At 37.5% G+C, this 20,499-nt stretch overlaps 1 protein-coding gene across 1 annotated transcript in view; it reads left to right on the forward strand.

Moving 5' to 3' along the window:
* Chsy3 (chondroitin sulfate synthase 3) overlaps positions 1 to 20,499 on the forward strand; it is a gene marked incomplete at its 5' end in the record, with an annotated part of 245,266 nt that continues 224,767 nt past the window's right edge. Inside the window, 2 exon segments of the mRNA XM_013512391.1 lie at positions 1 to 386; positions 2,853 to 3,136. Of these exon segments, the coding sequence (XP_013367845.1) occupies positions 1 to 386; positions 2,853 to 3,136 (670 nt within the window).

Below are 20,499 nucleotides of genomic sequence, written 5' to 3' on the forward strand. Positions count from 1 at the left end.
GGCCGGCCCGCGAAGAGGGAGCCGGCCCGGGAGCAGCCACAACGGCAGCGGGGACGGGGGCGCCACCGCCGCGAGCGCCCGACCCCGCGACTTCCTGTACGTGGGGGTGATGACCGCGCAGAAGTACCTGGGCAGCCGCGCGCTGGCGGCGCAGCGGACCTGGGCGCGATTCATTCCCGGCCGCGTGGAGTTCTTTTCCAGTGAGCAGCCCCCCAGCGCCGGGCTCGGCCAGTCCCCGCCGCCCCTGCCTGTCATCGCACTGCCCGGGGTGGATGACTCCTACCCTCCCCAGAAAAAGTCCTTCATGATGATCAAGTACATGCACGACCATTACCTGGACAAGTACGAGTGGTTCATGCGCGCCGACGACGACGTCTACATCAAAGGTGACCTCCCAGCGCCCGCGGTCCCACCTGCCCACCTCCCCAGTCCTTTTTCGGCATCCAGCCTCAGCCCCTGCCCAGCCCTGCCCAGCCCCTCCGCGGCTTCTCCGCCCGCACGTGCTCTCCCGCGCCCGGCCCGCCCCACCCCTCGCCTCGCCTCCGCGCGCGGGGTTTCGCCAGCCGGCAGCTCCTGCAGTCTGGACCTCCGCATGCCTGCCCAGCTTTCATCACCGTGCTCACTCTGTCCCCCTTTCCGCCCAGAGCGTGTCCCCGCTCTTTACACTGTGGGATAGGTGAGGAAAAGGATCTTAGAGCTAAACCAAACCCCATTCCGGCTCTGTCCTCCTCCGAAAGGCCCGGGTAGCGGTAGTTTCTTCTAGCGGTCCAGAGGGGCGTGTCCTCGGTGGAGGGAGCCGAGCAGCAGGATGCTGGCTGGAGCCAGTCTGGGGTGTTCAGGCTTTATTCCCATGGTCTTTTGTTTGAGCTGATCTACCACCGTTTCGAAACTGTTGAGACTGAGGAGTATTTTCTCTGTCCCAGACCCTTCCCTGTCCATGGCCCTTCCTTCTGCCTAACTTGTCACACGCGGAATCCTTGAGCACCCTCAGCTGCTCCAGCGCGCTGCTCCTCCCAACCACCGCGGTGCAGCATAGAGCCGTCCTCTGGCCCTGCCACACCTCAGTAAAACCCTGAGGGGATGCGTGCCTTGTTAGAGAGAAGAGAAGGGAAGAGCCCCTTCCAATTATGGAGACCCTGGGAGCTCCAAGCTGTAGGAGCACACACTAGTATGGATCTTCTCTGGTGTATCTTGGTGGCTCTAGCAGCGACAAGCAGAGGCGGGGAGTCCTTCCCAGAACGACACTGAGCCACAGCTAGAGAAAACTTTGTCAGTTTTAAAGGAGGCGCGGCCCTTTACCCAGAGGATGGGCAGCTCTGGCAGGAGAATTTCTAAACTCAGCGGATAGAAGTTCCTTAGAGAAAACAGTAAATCCTTCCAGTCCAAACAGCTGCTGAGATGGAGAGGGATGCTAAGAACAAACAGGGTTGTACAGAAGAGAGGTTCTGCTGTGCTGTCCACATTCCCGAACTTCTTGGTCGAGAGGAGGGCAGCCCTTCCTTAGCTTGTGCCTCTCCTCGTAGTCGCATGGTTTCCTCATGATCCAGGTGGCGTCTTTCTCGTAGTGCGAGGACAAACGGGCAACACACTGGGCCCGTTTTGGCGCAAGTTGCTAATAGAGTTTTAATAAATAGAGATTTCTTCTTTTTGTGTTGGGAGGAGGAAAATCGCTGTAGTCCTTGTAGGGATGGGAACTATTGATAACTGGACACAAAAACAAAGCATGTTCTCTTATGATCGCATTTCCGAAACATGTTATTAGGATTGATTCAGAGAAAAATGCTTCTTTCAAAAGTGTTATGTCACTTTGCATTCATTTTACTTTCTTTTTTTAAGCTGGTGGTAGTTACACTACTGGGAAATAAACCCCTTTTCCTACATTTCTCAGTAAAATCAGAGGTTTCCTGGCAGAAGTGTTATATTTTGCAGAGAATTTTTAGAATGCACCAGCGACACCTGCTCAGGCTGTTTGTTTTCACGCTTTGGAAGATTATCCTTCAGAACCTTGAAATGCCATATCCTTCCCATTTCTATTAAGAATGAAATGCAGTTTTGCTTTAAGAACCGAATAAAACGCAGTGAAACTCACTGAGATCCAGGTGGGAGACATGGGGTCAAGATAGTGAATGCAGATGCCCTGCTCGTCAGAAATGACAGGCAAGATGCTGCCTGGAGATGTGAAGGTGACTCTCCTCATTCTGACACATCACTGTATAGAACACAAATGCTTCTGAGGTGTCTTAACTACAAAATTTTATTATAAAATTGTTTTTCCTGATGAACTTGCTAACTATAGGTGGTGCTACTCACACTATTTAGTTTCTAATAAATCTTTATTTTTTTCTGAAATGATACCTTCCCAAGTTACATTTCAAGATAAAATTCATTCAGGCATTCCCTAAAAGTGTATGGGTCACATGTAATTTTATTTTAGTTGATGACAAAATATTGAAATGACTCCATTATCCAGAAAAATTTAATTATTAGACATCAATATCTGTCAAAACCACACTAAATGTCAATATTTACTATCATTTTATACTTTTGGAATTTTTTTATTGCAAATGTGAAAACCTATCTTTTTCCTCTTAACATTATTTCATCTTTTACCGAAAAACATGATTGTTAGATTTGCTACAGTATACACTGAACTTGACCAAAAGTGGATAAAATTTTATTAAGATTTAATTAACAACTTAATGCTTTTACCATAATAGAATAGTTTCTCATTTTTGCAGTTGTATGAAGTGTACAATGAACTTAATGACAGTTTGAAGTTCTAGCTTCTACCATGTACATTTTAAATGATTATGAAATAAAAGTACTGATGGTTGTTGCCTTTCTCTTTGTAGGTGATAAGTTAGAGGAGTTTCTTAGATCCCTCAATAGCAGCAAGCCTCTGTACCTGGGGCAGACTGGCCTGGGGAACATTGAAGAACTTGGGAAGCTAGGACTGGAGCCTGGGGAGAACTTCTGTATGGGGGGACCTGGCATGATCTTCAGTCGAGAAGTTCTCAGAAGAATGGTGCCACATATCGGCAAATGCCTCCGAGAAATGTACACAACTCACGAGGATGTGGAAGTGGGAAGATGCGTCCGCCGTTTTGGTGGGACTCAGTGTGTCTGGTCTTATGAGGTAAGCCTTGAGCTGCGATGAAAATGTTCAGATGTTATTGGTGCATGCCATTTCACTGTCTGGGGCGGTGATTCCTTTATTCTGTCTGTATCTTTGTTTAAAAGTGATCATAGTAGCTTTTTATGGGCACAAGAGTAGTGGTAGGAGATTCCTTTCTTACTATGGCTAAATCCTGTCTAAGGCTCTGGTATTAGTATGGCCTTTACCTTAGAGTGTCAGTCCAGATAGGTGGTCACATCTCTGGAGCTTACTACTTCCTTGGTTTGCTTAGTTGGTTTGTTTTTATTTACGTGTGTGTCCATGTTATGTCCATAGTAAGAGGATTAATTTTATTTTCCTTAACTGTAGCTTTTGTCATTTAGTACTACTGTGCCACAATTTTCTTTTTGGTTACATATATAACTACATCTGTAGTTATCAAATGGCTCGAATATGAAGATTCATTGAAGATTTTTTAGTTTCTGAACACCAAACATTCTTCAAAGTATCTGAGTTAAAAATTGTTATGATATTGCAGTAACTAGTTTGATGAGGTACCTTGGGATATTTTATTCCTTTGAAAACTGATTTTGAAATGAAACAGAATTTTATTTAAAATATTTGATTCCCAAATAGATGAACTTAGTAAAAGTTGATTTAACATTTAAATTGCATATTGTAGTTTTCAGTATAGTTCGGTTTTCAGGTGTTGGGAGTGTTGATATTATGTTAGCTACTTATTGCATATCTTTGTAAATTGTATTTTAAATCATTTGCTTAAATATTTTTCTGTATAATTGACACGAAATATTTAAAAATATTTCATGTCAACTATACAGAAGAATTGTTTTCTGAAAATATATTCTGTGAAGTCACTATACCTCAAAGTCACACAATTCCATTTATTTTTCTTGCAGAAGCATAATGTTGCTTTAATTAATGTGCTTTCTTTTATAGGCTTTGTGGTACTTACACTGCAGGGAAGTGTTTCCTATACTTGACAGAATGTGAAAAGTATTGATAACTAGTTACTTGGAGTATGCATTGTGTAAATTAAAATGATTAAATATTTAATTCCTTTTGACATTAAAATAATACATTTTCTTTTACAAAACTATTCTACAAGTATGCTTTATAATAAAAATTGACATACAACATTATAACTTAAATAGAGATAATTTAGAATAAGCTAAATATTTAAGCAAAACAATCACTGTAATACAAAGCAATCTGAAATATAAAATAAATATTTAATGTAGAAAACACATTAAACTACTTTTGTTTAGATGAAGATATTTACTCTGAATGAATGCTAAAAAACTAACTTGCAACTGATAATAAAGATTATTATCATAATATGTTGCTTAACATCATTTATAAAGTTCTTATCAAACAATATGTTTAAACGTCCCTCCCTCCAAGTTTTCACTGATTCTGCTATGAAGGTCAAGCATTCACGTACAAGTCTATATATTTATGTTCCAAGATAGTAAAATATTTTCAAGTGAGCATACAGCTCCAACATTGATTTAATATTTACTTATATTATTGATTTAATATTTACTAGGTTAAAGTGCCTACCTAGCATTGTGAGGCCATGGTTCCGATCCCACATATAATAAATTAAAATAAAATAATCCAATAAGAATATAAACATTGTTCTCTTTTAAGGGAAGAGAAGTTATTTTGGTTGTGTACCCTTTCTGTTATAAAAATTGGGATTTTAGATCTTTAACTGATTCTGGAAAAAAGAAACAAGAGATTAAGTTTTAACAGAGTATAACTTAGTGAACACAATATTTTCAGTACATTTAGATTTAGATTGACACTTGTTCATCACTGGCTTCAGAATCATAGTAAAACAAATTTTAACAGTGTTTTTTGGCATTCAATACTTACAGAGGAGGACTTACATTCATTCTTACAGAGGAGGACTGTCATAGAATGTTGACTTGATGTCTTGCTAAACTATTATGTAGAATTTACATTGTCTAATAATATCTGTCTTCAAAAATCACTTAAGCATTTTTTATTTCAAAAGAAGCATTGATTTGATTCTAATACAAAGTTTCAAAATCTCACTTAAAGAAATGATAACAAATTTCATTACTGAAAGATGTATTAAAGCAATTGTTAATAAAATTACTAAAGTTAAATGTACATAGGAATTATATCTGGGTTTTTAAATGTGTTTCCTGAAGCATTTGAGTAGGTAAACTGGCATGACTAGCTTGGGTCAGTTGGGTAAACTAGGGTGTGACCTGTACAAATCATCTATCAACTTCCAGTTGGGACTATAGGTTAGCTGAAATGGTATCCATATATGTTATTGTTTATATTATATAAAAAGACCAATCTGTTCCACTTTGGGCTGGGATCTTCCATATAGGTGAAATTTTATACTTGGCCATAGAAAAAGCTATGATATTAATAATTTGTATTTCCATATTTCTTTAAAAAGAACCATGTGTGATAGAATTTTCTTAAAATTTTAAATCTCCTTCATCTATATCTTCCATAGATGGTAGGATTCTGCTTGCATTTTCCTTCAAATAAAAGTGTCTCAATAGATGAAAATTCACCATAGAATATTTCTTACCTTTTAAAGTGTATGAATAGGCTTACAGACTTTATAGCAAGAGAACTGTACAATTATTAAAATATATAGATTGTATCATTTTCCTTGAAGATAAGTTCTACTTCTATAAAGCCTAGGAATCCTTTAGTATGCTTTACTACTAAATTGAAGTCTACTCCCTCTGTGTTTTATATACCACTGAGGATATATTGTGAGAAAAGGAGAGAGAAGGACAGACAAGCAGTCAAGGAGGGACTTGGGGGTTTGGGCTACCATTTTATTACTCAGTAGCTTCATTGTCTTTTGCAAGTTACTTGTTAAAGCACTGTTTAATTCAAATGAAAGTTGATAATGTAACGTGTCTACCCCATAAATTTCAGAAAACATTAAATGAAATGGTGAAATAACCCATACAATGCCTTTAACACAGTATTTAATATAAATTGTTCAAAGATCCTAATTATTATTGTCCTAATGCTGTGGTGATTATATACTGGTATATAACCTGGATTCATAGACTTTACTGAGGTATTGGTGATGGTAATTCACCTGTATCAAAAGGGTCAAACTAAAAATAAATATTCAGTTAGTGATTCAAATCTTGTTTATTTTGGCAAAGAATAAGAAATCGGTATGCTGGAGCATTTTAGAAATATGAAGATAAACGTACTATGAAACAGGCATGTCTTCAATATGTGCATGTTATATTAAATAACTGACTCGTAAGGAAACTGTGTGAAGAATTGTATTTAATAAGTCATTATTTAATATGTACATTTAGAGAATCCCAAATACTTCAGATGGTATCTACATAAGGAAAAATATCACTATATAGATTTTTAGATTCATTGACAGAACAGTGGCTCCTTCTTCCGAATTTTTCTTGAACTCTTAGCAGGAAAGGAGGTCTGTAGCATTGCACACTGTAGTCAGCTCAAAAGAACACCCAGAAGTTTGTCTTCTACAGCTTATTGGAACCTCTGGATGTTCCTCTGGGCTTTGAGACAACGATGTGTAACTTCAGTTCCTCAGGACAGTGAAGTCCTGGCTGTCTGGGCAAATTCTCTTCTGTTGGTCTCTTGCTCTGTTTCTTTCTGACTTCTCCTACTTTTTCCTCTTTTCCTTTACCTTTAATGATACCTGGAATGAATTACACATCCATTTTGGTATATACTTCATCAGGCACTTCTCTGTAAATTAATGTGTTCATGACAGGCCAGTCCTGATCCCCTAATATCACAATCTGTTGTACTCAGACCTCATTAGGGCCCCAAATGGCCTGGCCTCTTCTGAAGAAAACCCAGTGAGAGAGACTAGACCTTTCTGTGCCTCCGAGCACTGGAGAACATCAAATAAGATTCTCCATTCCCCACTTGGGATTGAGGGAGCCAGTTTTTTTTCTTTGTACCAGGAAATGAACTCACAACCTCACGCTTGCCCGGCAGGCACTGTGCAAGGCAGCCAGTTTTTAAGGCCACATGGGCGGTATTAATAATTAACAGACTGCACTGCATGGGCTGCTGTTATACTCAAACATGCCTTATATTTTGTAAGGAAAGATTCCTAACTGGAGCATGTTCATGAAAAAAAGTCATTGCATTCTAGTTCCTCTGTGAGTGGTAGGATTTATTCTTTTATTGGCTAGGATCACATGTTTGGTTGACATCTATCTTAGTTACTGTTTTCCTAGACCTACAATCTGGCAGCTTGCATGCTGCATATGGTTATCAGATACTCTTTGGCGCACGTAGTGATTTAACATTTTTTCTTTTGCTTTTTGATTGTTTAGCAGAGACAAGCAGTCTTCAGTTTCCTTTATATCCTATATACATCAGCTTTTCCTTGCATATTTATTTGAACTGTCTGGCTCAGGCAGACACAAAAATTTTGATTTTTTTTTGAGCCAGATAATCCTCATGTTGCAAATTTCATAAACATTTCCCCTGTAAAATGAAGTGACTTTCCAGTGAGAATGAAAGGTACATTCTAAATATCTTAACCTTCAGAAGAATTAATATTTTTCAAATTTGGTATTTAAACCTGTGTATCATAAAGTATAGTGAGATTTTCTTGTAAATATACTTTTAGCAAATAACAAATTGTTTCCCACTATTCAGAATGTTTATATGTTTATGTCTAGTTTGCATATTAGCAGAATTGAGAATTTTATTGTTTTTATCAAGATCACTTAAAATCAAGCATTAAAAAATGTTAATTACAGGCCAGGCCAAAAAAAAAAAAAAAAACAAAACAAAAAAATGGGGCTGGGGATTTAGCTCAGCGGCAAAGCGCCTGCCTGGCAAGTGCAAGGTTGTGAGTTCGGTTCCCGGTACCGGAGAAAAAACAAAAAAAACAAAAAAAAAAAAAAAAAACAGGCCAGGGACTTAGCTCAGTGATTCAGTGCCTGCCTGGCAAGCATGGAATCCTCAGTTTGATTCTCAGTACCCCACAAAGAGAAGAAGAGAAGGAGGAGGAGGAAAGAGGAGAAAGAAGGAGGAGAAGAGGAGGAGAGGGAAGGAGAGAGGAAAAAAGGAGGAGGAGGAGGAGAAATAATAGTAGTAGTGGCAGAGGAGGTAGATGAAGAGTGCTTTCAAATCAGTGACCCCAGCCAAAACCAGGTATGGTGGTGCACACCTGTAATCCCAGCACTTGGGAGGCTGAGACGGGAGGATCTCTTTGAGTTCAGGTCAGCCTGGGCTACATAGCAAGAGCGTGTTGAAAAAAAAAAGGTTAATTCCAGTGGTTTTGCTCCCTGTGAGTTTCGTATTTCCTCTGTTAGAGAATCGTTTTGAGACAACTGTGTATTTTCCATTTTTGTGTTTGTAGTAAAATGGACCCAGAGAATATATATTTATTTATTTCATTCAACAGATTTGTTATTTTTAAAAAAACAGAGTTTTCTGTTGGTAAAAATTTTTCTGTGGTTTTACAAAGCCATTTCCTGTAACTAAGCGGATTTTTATTTTACTCCTGAAAGAGTTAACTTCCCATCCCTGCATCCCAGCTTCAGTCCTGGCCCATTGAAAGTTATGTCCATGCCAGTAAATTCCATTTTCACAAAAGGATATGTACTGAGAGTGCTTCCCTGGGCTTGAATATAATAACACAGACCTATGCCTCAAGGAATCAGACTGCACATAAACTCTTTAAACATATCTGGAAAGGTTAAAATATCGATGTCATAGTTATAAGGCTGTTGCACATCCTTCGTAGCTTCTACCTATTCTTTGTGAACTTTCCTCTTTTCTACTTGCTTTATTATGAACATGGTTTATGCCCCAAAAGTATGTAAATACATATGGAAAATATAAGACTGAGGCTTTAATTTAAATTTCAGTCCTTCAGAAGATCTTTTCTTGACTCAGTCACAATTTGATTTTTCCCTTCACTAAAAGCAGCAAGCTTCTCACACCTACACTTTCCACCCCCGTCCCACTTGTCAGATGAAATCATCCTGCAATGGTTTTATGAAATTTCTTTGCTGCCACACTTTTCTGCATTGTACGAAGGAAAATTACACCCTCAGCGAGTGGAAAAGCACAGTATAGTTTCTGCGTATTTGTAGCGTCAGCCATTTAATTTGTACTGGTAACTGATGCCTTGTCACCTGAATTGTAACAATGTATGCTTTCCAAGAAGATGGTTTCCAACAGTTGTAAAATTATTAAGTTGGAAAAATAGCGCCACACAATTTAAAATAAACTCCATGATAACATATACGTATTGCTTTAAGAACTGCATATTTTCCCTCTGTATTAGGTCACAGATATCCTTGAAAAAAATTAAAGTAATTAGACATTTTGCTCCACAAACTTCATTAGAATTAGAAAATACCAACACCTTGAATTAATAAGTCTTTGATTTGATCAAGTAATAAGAAAAACCGAAGTAAACTGAAAGCTTGAAGGGTGGTCTTTCCTTGCAGTTCTGTTGTTCTCTCTATTTCCTGCACTAACTGTTAAACAGCTCTCTAGTTGAGGGTTAACCATATGGAAAGCCATCTGAGTCACAGTGAATATTTAAAATCACTCTGTCCTTGAATGGTGTGGACAGGTATAGCACAGTAAGTACAGGTTTTTATACTAACTGAATGGAAATATGAATTCTTAAAAACTTAACAGGCACTATTTTGCAACTAATAGTTGGATGAAATAAATTTCCTAATTTTGAGATTCCAAAACTGTTATTTATCATCTATAATTTTGGAAACTGTCTTTCATTCTGTATAGCCAATCACATCTAAGCTTTATATCATTCCTTTTTTCATTCTCTTTTATTGTAAGGCTATTTACTTACAGGTTCTTATATCTCCCAAAGAGGTGGTTTAAATAAATATGTTATCAGAAATAATATGTAATGAAATTAAATCAAAATGTGATGAAATCAGAGGAAAATGAGAATTGCAGAAAAATATGACTAAAGCCATAACAGGTGAGATTGGACTCTTGTTTTCTTAACATTAAACGTAGCCTTAACGTATCAAACCTACTGAAAACTCCTGATAGAACACAAGGGGGTTCTGAGTGATGTGGCAGAGTATATCCTCAGTACTACATCTGTAGCAAGTCAAAAATTCTGCCACATTTGGATGTTTCTATGACTTTTCTAAATGTAAGTCAGGCCTACAACACAAAAGGGCAATTCTGCAAAAGGGGTTCAACGCGGAGACACTGTCAAGTAAACCATTGCTTCATACATTGCTTGATTTTATTTTAAAAATTAGAGTACTCGTCAGAGAATACTCCAGGGTTATCATTCAAATATTTTGTTGCTATAGGCCAGCAAGGACTTTGAACTATGTGTGTTCATTCTTTTTTTGTTTGTTGGTTTGTTTTCCGTTATTGGGAATCGAACTCATGACGTAGCGCTTGCCAGGCAGGCGCTGTGTCGCTGAGCTAAATCCCCAGCCCCTATGTATGTGTGTTCATTCTGTAGTGAGAACTCAAAGTGTAGCTGAGGTGCTGCTGGTGAAGGGAAGAGCTGTGGTTTTGCTTTGCTAATCAAGGGATAGGTAGGGCTAGCAGGTACGCATAGGGGAACCTACCAGAACAAGGCCAGGACGGACAGCCCACCACGGGAGCGCAGGACAGACCCAGGAGAATTCCTCACACTTGCTTAGTGTTTCAAATGCGGGTGCCTCCACACTGAATGAACTCTTAGAAATGTCGGTTTACTTTTATAAACATTTAATTTTATGATAAAACTTGCGTGAACAAACTAAAATATAAAATATCAACATTTTAATTAATGATACGCTTTAGTGATCTAACATTTTATTATATAGAAATAAGTTAGGTGAAGGAAGGATATTTAATTACATAAATTTAGTGTTCTGCCTTAGAATTCAGTCATCTCACCGCTTTCCTGGCCAGCTGATCGCGTTTTCTCAAATATGTTTGTGGAGCCCTTTCTACCAGCATGGGGCAGCATGCGGGCCTTCCTGTCCTCCTGGAGTGCCCAGGGAGTGAGAGTTAGGCTTCTATGCCATCCCTTGCTTCCAGGTTTGATATGGAGCTGGGTTCTCTTCCTTTTTTATTTGTTTTTGTTTTTTGTTTTTTGGTTTGTTGATTTTTTTTTTTTCCTTTTTGAGACAAAGTCTCGCTGTGCAGTTCAGGCTGGCCTTGAGCTCACTTTGTAGCCCAGGCTGGTCTCAAACTCGCAATGATCCTCCTGCCTCAGCCTCCCAAGTGCTGGGATTACAGGCGTGCACTACCTCACTGGCTTTTGTGTTCTCCTTTTTTAAAGAAATCATTCTAAACCATGAAAGCTCCAGCTGGGTTTGAAAGTAACCTCAGAACTGGGATAAAATCACCCTCATTTCACTTTTCCTGGTTCCCTTAATTCACTTCTCTTCCTCTTGCTTGTATTACTATCCTTTGAGAAAAATAAAGACATTTTAGTAATTTTAATGCCTAGTAATGTATTTTATTCCTGTTGTATATGAGGAATCACTAGGATATTACTTTTTAATTAGCTCTGGAGCTAGGCTCACTGTTTTAAAGATTCATTCACTAGTTGTATTGCTTTAGACAAGGTATCTAGCCTCTCTGTGACTTAGTTTCCTCATCCACTGCATGGGTTTAATAGTCAGTATGTACTTCATGAAACAGTTGTTAAGATTAAATGAGTCATGGGCTGGAGATACAGCTCAGCGGCACAGCGCCTGCCTGGCAAGTGTGCGGTCATGAGTTCGATTCCTGGTACTAAAAAAAACAAAACAGAATGAAACAAAATTTACAAGATCAAATGAGTCAGTGTGTGTAGTAGCATTTAGAGTACTATCCAGCAGGCTTTAGTATTCTACAATTGCTAGCTATTTTTGTAGAAGCAGACTGGCATAAAATATTGCCAAAGTTAAAGAGCCATTGTGTGGAATAAAAAGGTCAGTAGATTGAAAGCCCTGGAATACCACATGGTGTATGATAAGCCATGCGTAGTGTTAACTATTAGTAATATTTTTCTAATTTTGAAACTGCATTCCTTTGCCCTGTGGGAACAGGGAGATGTTGAGTGGAAAGGATCTTAATTTTTACTTCTTTTTGCCATATGTGCTTCGCTGTATCAGGGGAGGTGTTGATTCAGTGATCCTTCATGCTAACTGCACAGTGTAATCCCTGGGGGACCTAGAAGAAATTCTGATGCTGTATCTCCCTCTCAACCATCACATCAGAATCTTTTACACGTGATGCCCACAGCATGAAAATTGTTTCAACTTTCCCAAGTAACTTTAATGTGACTCTCAGGTTTACATCACTATGTATATTTTATAATTAGTTTTTATATATGTATACACCCGTTTAATTTTAAAATTATTTCTTTAAAATTGTTTACTTTGCTTTGCATGTGGGGAGGTCCAGGAGAGTGATCACCATGTGTGCATTTCTGCTGTTATCTGCTGCTCATTTGTTTCCAAAAGGTACCACACTTTAAGACAGTGAACATAGAATTGTGACTCACAACTTTATGCTTCCTCATGGCCTAATCTTTATTGGATATCATTTTATTTTTTAAAAAGTCAAAATGGATTTTAAAACACTCTTGGACTGCTTTTTACTTATTGAAGATGCAAGGTATTACAGCTGGCTTATATTTGCATAATGCATTGTAAAAATTCTTAAAACACAGGCAGAATGTTTTCATTGATTTCATTGCTTTAATGTTGACTTGTTGAATTGGAGTTCTAAAATGATCAGAGTATTTTGTTTGGTTACTACAGAAATAATGCTTTTTAAAATTTTTGTTTATACTTATTTGTGTATAATTTTATTTTTGGAGTGCTTGGAATTGAACCCAAGGCTTTCACACTGAACTACATGCCCAATACTTTTTATTTTTAATTTTTTGAAACAAGGTCTCACTGACTTTCTAAGTTGTCCAGGCTGGACTCAAACTTGTTATGCCTCTGCCTCAGCTTCTCAGAGTGCTGGGATTACAGGCATGTGCCACCATGCCGGGCTAGATTTGTACATAACAAAAAAAAACTTCAATAAATAACATTGATTTATCCAGGCATTATCGATCAATATTTCCATGGCCACTGCTAGAGCTGATTGCTACCCTGGAGAAAATTATAGGCTACACAAAGAGGAGCAATGCCCTAGGAGAACTGGAAAATACAGGGTTTCTGTTAAACCTAGAGCCCTGTACAGGGGCATGGCTGTGTGAGTAAGGATACAGGGGCAGGTACAATCGCTAGAACAGTGTGATAGAGAGTAGATGTCTGCTTCAAGCATGGAACAGAAATGAGAAATGAAAACCATACATAGAATCCGATTATGAAAGGACCTATTCCTGTGTTCAAAGGTTTAGGTTGCGTACTATAGATTCTCAGAATCTCAGAATCACTGAATTCTTCAGAATTCAGAATCTCAGAATCTTCAGAATTCTCAGAATCACTCGGGGTGATGTGATTAGTCTAGAGGAAAACTCATGTGCAGAATTGTGAAAGCTTTTTGTAATGAGCAGTTAGGATAGAAAATCAGTTGTTTGGATAGTGAGGAATTTTGAAGAGTTTTGATTTGGTGATCACGATGATCAGGTTACCTCCTAGTGTGCCTAACTTGGAAAGAGGCATGGAGGCCTCGTGCTTAGGAATACATGATGGCTCCTATCCCGCACTCTCAGTGAAGGACGAGTCTTGGTAAACGGAGGAGAAAAGAAGTGAGAAGGTGGACAAAAGAGCTAGTAAGGAGAGAAGATTGATGGGGCTGATGATACATTAGAGGTGTTGGAGTATAATGGGGATATTTAAGGTGACCCCTGAGTTTTGGGCTTGGATGATAGTATTCCAAGGTAGGTTATATAGAAGAATGTTTGGGTAATTGGTATGTTTCAGGAATTGGCAGAGGGTAACAGAAATTCCTATTTTAAATCTCATTCATTATTCATCTATTAAATTAAATTTCATTCATTAAATCTCATTCGTTATTCATCTATTCAACAAATAACTTATCGATCATCTAATCCTCTTGGAATTCTTCCAGGTATTGGAGCTTCAGTCATCAAAAACATACACCAAAAAAGTCCCTATTTTATTTACTAGAGTTGGAAAGAAAATAAATAAGGGTAGGAAGGTTTAGGAATGCATGGCAGCGGGTGTGCAGTTAAATAGGTTGGTTGGGTGACTCACTGAGAAGATAGTATTGGAACCACAGAGATATCTGAGGGAGAATATTAACTCACAAGGGGACAGTACGTGTGCAAATCCTAGAGAAATACAACAGCTAAAACTAGCCAGATGGCAGAGGAAACTAAGAGATGGGGAAAGTAGGAAATGTGAGATTGAAAAGGAAAAGAGATGGAGAATGGGAGCAGATGTCACACAGCTTTGCCCCTTTTTGTAAGAACTTTTCAGTAGAAAAGTGAAACCAGTGTAGCTTGAACAACTTTCTTGGATTAGGCTAGCAAGATGCTGATTCATTGGGAGTCTTATCTTACTACATAAGTGCATTTTTTCTAAGCAAACTTCACTCATAGTTCAAGCAGTGACTGTTTAAAATTCATGTAAAAATCACACCACAAATGGGCTGGTGGTAGTTGCCTCTAGACCCAGCCCCTGGGGGGCTGTGTGGGACCCCATCTGAGTGAGTGAGGGTTCCCACTTGAAACAAATTGAACAACTAATTGAAGCCTCTATCTCAAAAAAAATTAAATAAATGATGTCACAGCCATAAAATGACATTTTAATTTCTTGAAAATTTGATTTTTAAAACTTAGTCATTTAAAAAATTACTGAAAATATAAATTGTATTTAGTGATTTGAACCAATAATATGAAATGGTTCAAATCCATCAGATTGTGTAGTGAAAAATCTTTCCCTTTCTGCCTTGAGAATTTGACAAGTTTCAGAGCAGTCAAGTACCAAAGTATGACTGTACTAGATATCATTCCCACTCATTTAAAAATGTTAATGCTACCTAGCATTTCAAAATAACTCAATTATTATTTTCAGAGAATACCTTTCATTTCTGGGAGAGTAATAAAGAAAATGGACCACACAACTTTTGACACCTTTAATAAACAGTCCCCTGAGCTACGTTTTGTGTTCTGATGCTGTGTTCATATATGCAAAACTCGGCCTACCAAACTATCCCGGGCTTGTAAAACTGAAATCTCATTTAAATTACTCCAAACTTTTATTTCATCAACTATATCACTTGAAGAATTTTTTGAAACAGTTGATAACAAGTGAAATTGATTCTATGAGATTGGAAAATAGTAGTAAAATGTTTCAGAAAACAATGGAAGGAAGGTGTGTTTTATTGCTTTCCCAGTTTTCTTTTATAACAGTTATCAGGTTTGGGGTATTCGATTATGATAGCACTGACAATTCCTAATTATATGAAACATTTATGCTTTTTTTTCAAAACAGGAACACCTGCTTTTATCATGTTCCTTAACTAAAAGAAGTTTTTTTGTTTTTAATTTTTTATTAGTACATTTCGTAGTACATAATATTTATATTCATCCTAGGGAAAAGCTACATGTACTTAGCGTATCTTGATTATTTTTATTCCCCTTCTCCTCCCCTCTCTTTCCCCTCCCTGCGTCTCTAGTTTCCTTTCCCATTTGCAAAAATCTGTCCACCTGTTCCCTTTCATCTGTTTTTTTACTTTGTTTTTAAATTTTTTATATCATGTAAGAAAAGTTCTGTGTTAAATTATTTATATCATATAAGAAAACGTCTACGTTTATGTCTTACTTACTTCACTTAACATTATATATTCAAGCTATATCCATATATTCCTGTAAATGACTCAGAAATTATCCTCTACATCCAAATAGTACTCCATTGTGTATAAATACCACATTTTCTTTATCCTTTCCTCTGTTAATGAATATGTAGGCTGCTTCCAACATTTAGCTTTTATGGCTTGTGCTGCTATAAACATGGATATAATTGAAAAGACTACTTAAAAAATAAGAATTAGGATGGTCAATTGTTTTGGTTTCCATTTCTAAATGCTACTATTAAATTCCAGTTTATATACACGAGTTTATGCGACATCTTGTTTACTGCCAGCTTCCATAATTCCTAGGTAAAATGAATCAAACGTGATGTTAACACTATATGATTCTTACTGACCTAATTGTATTTATAGTGATTAGTGACAGATTTTAGAATATTAGAAAACTGAAAATATGTTTTGGTACCTCATATGTGTCATATTTTTTTTTCCATAGAATATAATTAATGTGGCTTGAGCCAGTTAATTTAGATCTGGAACTAGACCTGGGATGTAATTGATCTTCTTTTATTTTAGAAATGGACAGGCACTACTGCATGGTAGTATAGAGGTATTTTGATTAGAGTTTTCTTTTGAATTCTATACTTAACTGTTGAAGTCCATTTAGACAAGTCTCTAAATCGTTTCAGCACTTAGATGTTGTGCACACTCGTACATGAAATGGAAGCTTAAATAAAGACTTACAGTAGCATGAAGTGCAGTGTAGATAATCAACCTGACCAAAGGCAGATCTGTACCCCAACATGGTTTTATACTTTTCTGCTTTATAAATTTTAGAATTAAGACAATTCAAGGAAATTCTGAAATGCATGCTATTTTATCATGCTTACGATGAACAATATTTAAGTTTCTGTACATTCCAAGTACATAAAATTACAGTGGCAATACGTATCAATTCAACTTAAATTAATCTTGGCCATTTCAAGAAACTGTTGATGGTTAATTATATACAAAGCCCTGTACAGAGTGCCCTTTCCTGGGTACTTTCTGAGCTCTAAGTTGGGTAAAGACAGATGACATTCATTTTGCCCTAAGCTTCAGGTGAGGTAAGAAGCTCAGAGAAGTTTAGTAACTTGCCCAAGGTCACACAGCTAAAGAATCATTTGGGTCTTTCTTTGAACTGTGACGATTCCAAAGACCATGTTCTTCTCAAAATGTTGCATTGATATTCTGCTTCAGAGTTTAAAGACATTTATTTGTTTTTAAACCACAAGGTCAGGTTGGAGTAGACAAGTTCAAGTGTATGCAGTATGGGGAACTTGGAAAGAAAAGAGACAGGTGTCTGCAGGCAGTGAAGATCTGACCAGAGAGCAGCCGCCATCGACGTCAGCATTCTGCCCACTGGACCTGTATAACTCTTGGGAATAAAGATTCCATCTTTCCGAAGTAGATCTGTGAGGTGTGAGTTGAAGAGATCCAGATTGCAGGGGTCCTTTCAGCCTTAGGCATGTTCAGAGGAAAAATGTATAAGAAGAAAGTGTTCATTTTCAATAGAAATACAAAACTGTATCTCCTGCAGTTCTTCAGGGAAATCATGCAATGTAGGCTGTCAGTTTTCCCTAAAGTAATTATTTTTTCTTTCTAACGTACTATTTAGGCAGAAAGAGCACATGGGCACACATAGTGCACGGGAATCTCTAAAAGCACATCACTGTATCTAAAATATATTCCTTGTTCTGGTAATTAGTCACAGTGATCATTTTCCATTTACTGTTCAGAAATATATACACCTAGAAGAAATTTCTCAGGAATACTTAAATTGGAAACAAATAATAATGCCTGCAACTTTGTAGAAAACCTTGTTGTTTCAGGATTTCAAATATGAGTATTTCATAACCGTGAGTTTATAGGTTAGTAATTGTTAATAAGCCATTTTGAAAATCCCAAAGATAAATGTGATTATCACCATCTTTATTATAATTGTCATAGGAAGCAGACTGATGTCCAGTGCCAGCCATATGCTTAGTTAGATGGTGCTCCAGATAACTACTTTAGGAAAACATACCCATTTCTGGAGTTTGAACAAAATATAGAATTATACAGAAGAACTATTAGGACATGAGACCATATCTGGATGAGTGCATTAGAAGTACATACCAAGCATAAGATTCCATGCTGGGTTTTTTTTTGGTTTTTTTTTTTTGCCTTTTTGAGACAGGGTTTCACTATGCAGTTCAGGCTGGCCTTGAGCTCACTTTGTTGCCCAGGCTGGTCTCAAACTTACAATGATCCATCTCAGCCTCCCAAAAGCTGGGATTACAGGTGTGAGCTACCATGCCCAGCATCCATGCCTTATTTTCCAAGCACAGAACTTCTTTTCCATGAAGACTGTAGCTAGGGAGAAAGAGTAGGTAATTAAGAATACAAGTGAAAGAAACAGGCTCAGAGCTGTAGTCATACGTAGTTAAACACTTTAGATATTTAAAAGAGGCCATCCCTGGAGATAATTAAATCTTGGCAGAAAAATTTCACCATAAGGTGTTCTTAACTTGGCAAAGAAGTAGGTAAATTTGCCAAGTATAGAGACAAAATGAGGTAAGATGGACTGCACATCATGTCCTGAGGCCAGCACTGTCACCTCTGTTCCTGTAGGTCAAAGCTGTAGGTAAGCACATCACATCACCAAAAGAGAAAAGCAAGATTCTGTTATCATGACTGTGTTGTTGAATACCGAGGAATTAAACAGCTGGCAAAAAGCACTGCAGAGGCTCCAACAGAGACAATGGCCACAGAGGAACCATGATCATTATAAATGGGGATTCCCTCCTACTCCTGTGGATGGAGCTTCTCTTTTAGTGTCCCAAGGAAAGTAAGATACTGGAATTATGGGAACTTTGGGCTACTAGGTTAATTTAATCTCCTTTTAGAAACAACTTTATTCAAATTCTTGACCAAAGCACTTCCGTCTTTCCAATGCAGCTGATTTTAAATTACGTTTGTCTCTTTCCTCTTTGATTTTATTACAACTTGCCCATAGCAACATCTTTGAGCTCATATATCACACTGACAAAAATTTTTTCTATTTTGAATAATCTACTGAAAATAAGCCTTGCTTAGTTCAGCTTTGTAAATAATTTAAAACGTGTAAATTTTTTTAAAATAAAGAGCCTATGAATGTTCTTATATTCTTCTTTTTTAGAGTTGTTCTACTATTCTTGTATCAAGGACAGACAGACTTCCTCGTTATACTTAGTGGTTTTAACTGGGCTGATTTCTGCGTTGATTGGAAGAGCTGATGTCTCCCCGCATAGCTTCTAGTAAATGAAAGCTTTCTAAAGCCATTTACTGATTGCTGCCCTGCTTTCCAGTTGAGGAAATAGTTAAATGTTTCATAAATTATGCTTGGATTTTGAATATTACATTTGCAAAAATGATCTTTCTACTAAATTTTCTATAAGGAAACTCATTTACAGCTGAATACAATAGGTATTTGTTCTATAGATAGTTGTATAGATGCGCATAAAACCTTAATACACATTACTGTGTCACTTAAGAGTGCGTTTGTCTAAAGAAAGCAGAAAGTGGTTGGTCACAGTGACTTTCATTTAATTTTTCCAGCTGTATAGGTGAGTAAGCCATGCTAAAAAAGGCCATCATGGTCTGCTGTTTTACTATCTTTTTACTTTGCCTTTGCTTCTCATACTGGTTTTGTCCTTAATGCTTTGAAACACTTTTAAGTACCTAGGTAGGAAGAGAAAATGCTTTTCCTTAACGTTTTGTTTATGTGTACCTGTGTGTGAATGTGGACATATAAAGTCATGCACCACTTAACACAGACACATTCTGAGGAGTTGATCATTAGATGATACATCTAATGTGTGAATATCACAATGTGTACTTACACAAACATGAGATTCAGTCAAGGACAAGAAAAAAAGGATGCAACCAGGACAGACAGTAAATAAAAGTTGTATGAGCTACTGAAGGTATAATAGGGGGTACTGTTTTACAGTAAATATTTCTATAAGTAAACAAGTATATTCTGAAAATATGATAAATAGTGCAATAAATACATAACCCAGTAACATAGTAATTTTTTATTACCAATTTCAAGCACTAGGTACTATATATAATTGTGTATTCTATACTTTTATATGACTGGCAGTTCATGTTTATTTATACCAGCCTAATTAGAAACATGTGAGTTATATGTTGTCCTATGGTGTTGGAATGCCATTAGGTAATAGGAATTATTGCGCTCCATTACAGTCTCATGGGAATACACACACACACACACACACACACACACACACACACACACACACACATAACTCTCTATGGAGGGAGAGGGAAAGGGAGAGAGATTTAAAAAATTTATTATGGGAGCTGGCAAGTTTGAAATTTGCTAAGCAGATTGTGGAGTGGAAATAGCATCAGGACTCAATATCAAGGCTGATGGTAAAGACAGACCACATTCTGGAGACCACATTCTTCCCTCTTCAGACACCCCATTCCTTTTGCTTAAGATCTTCAGTGATTGGCTGAGGCCCACCCACAGATAGTAATCTGTCTAAAAAAACTACCTTATAGCAACATCTAGATACTGTAACCTAGTGAAG

Source organism: Chinchilla lanigera, unplaced genomic scaffold, assembly GCF_000276665.1.
Source record: "Chinchilla lanigera isolate Chin_1 unplaced genomic scaffold, ChiLan1.0 scaffold00014, whole genome shotgun sequence".
Classification (NCBI taxonomy): Eukaryota; Metazoa; Chordata; class Mammalia; order Rodentia; family Chinchillidae; genus Chinchilla; species Chinchilla lanigera.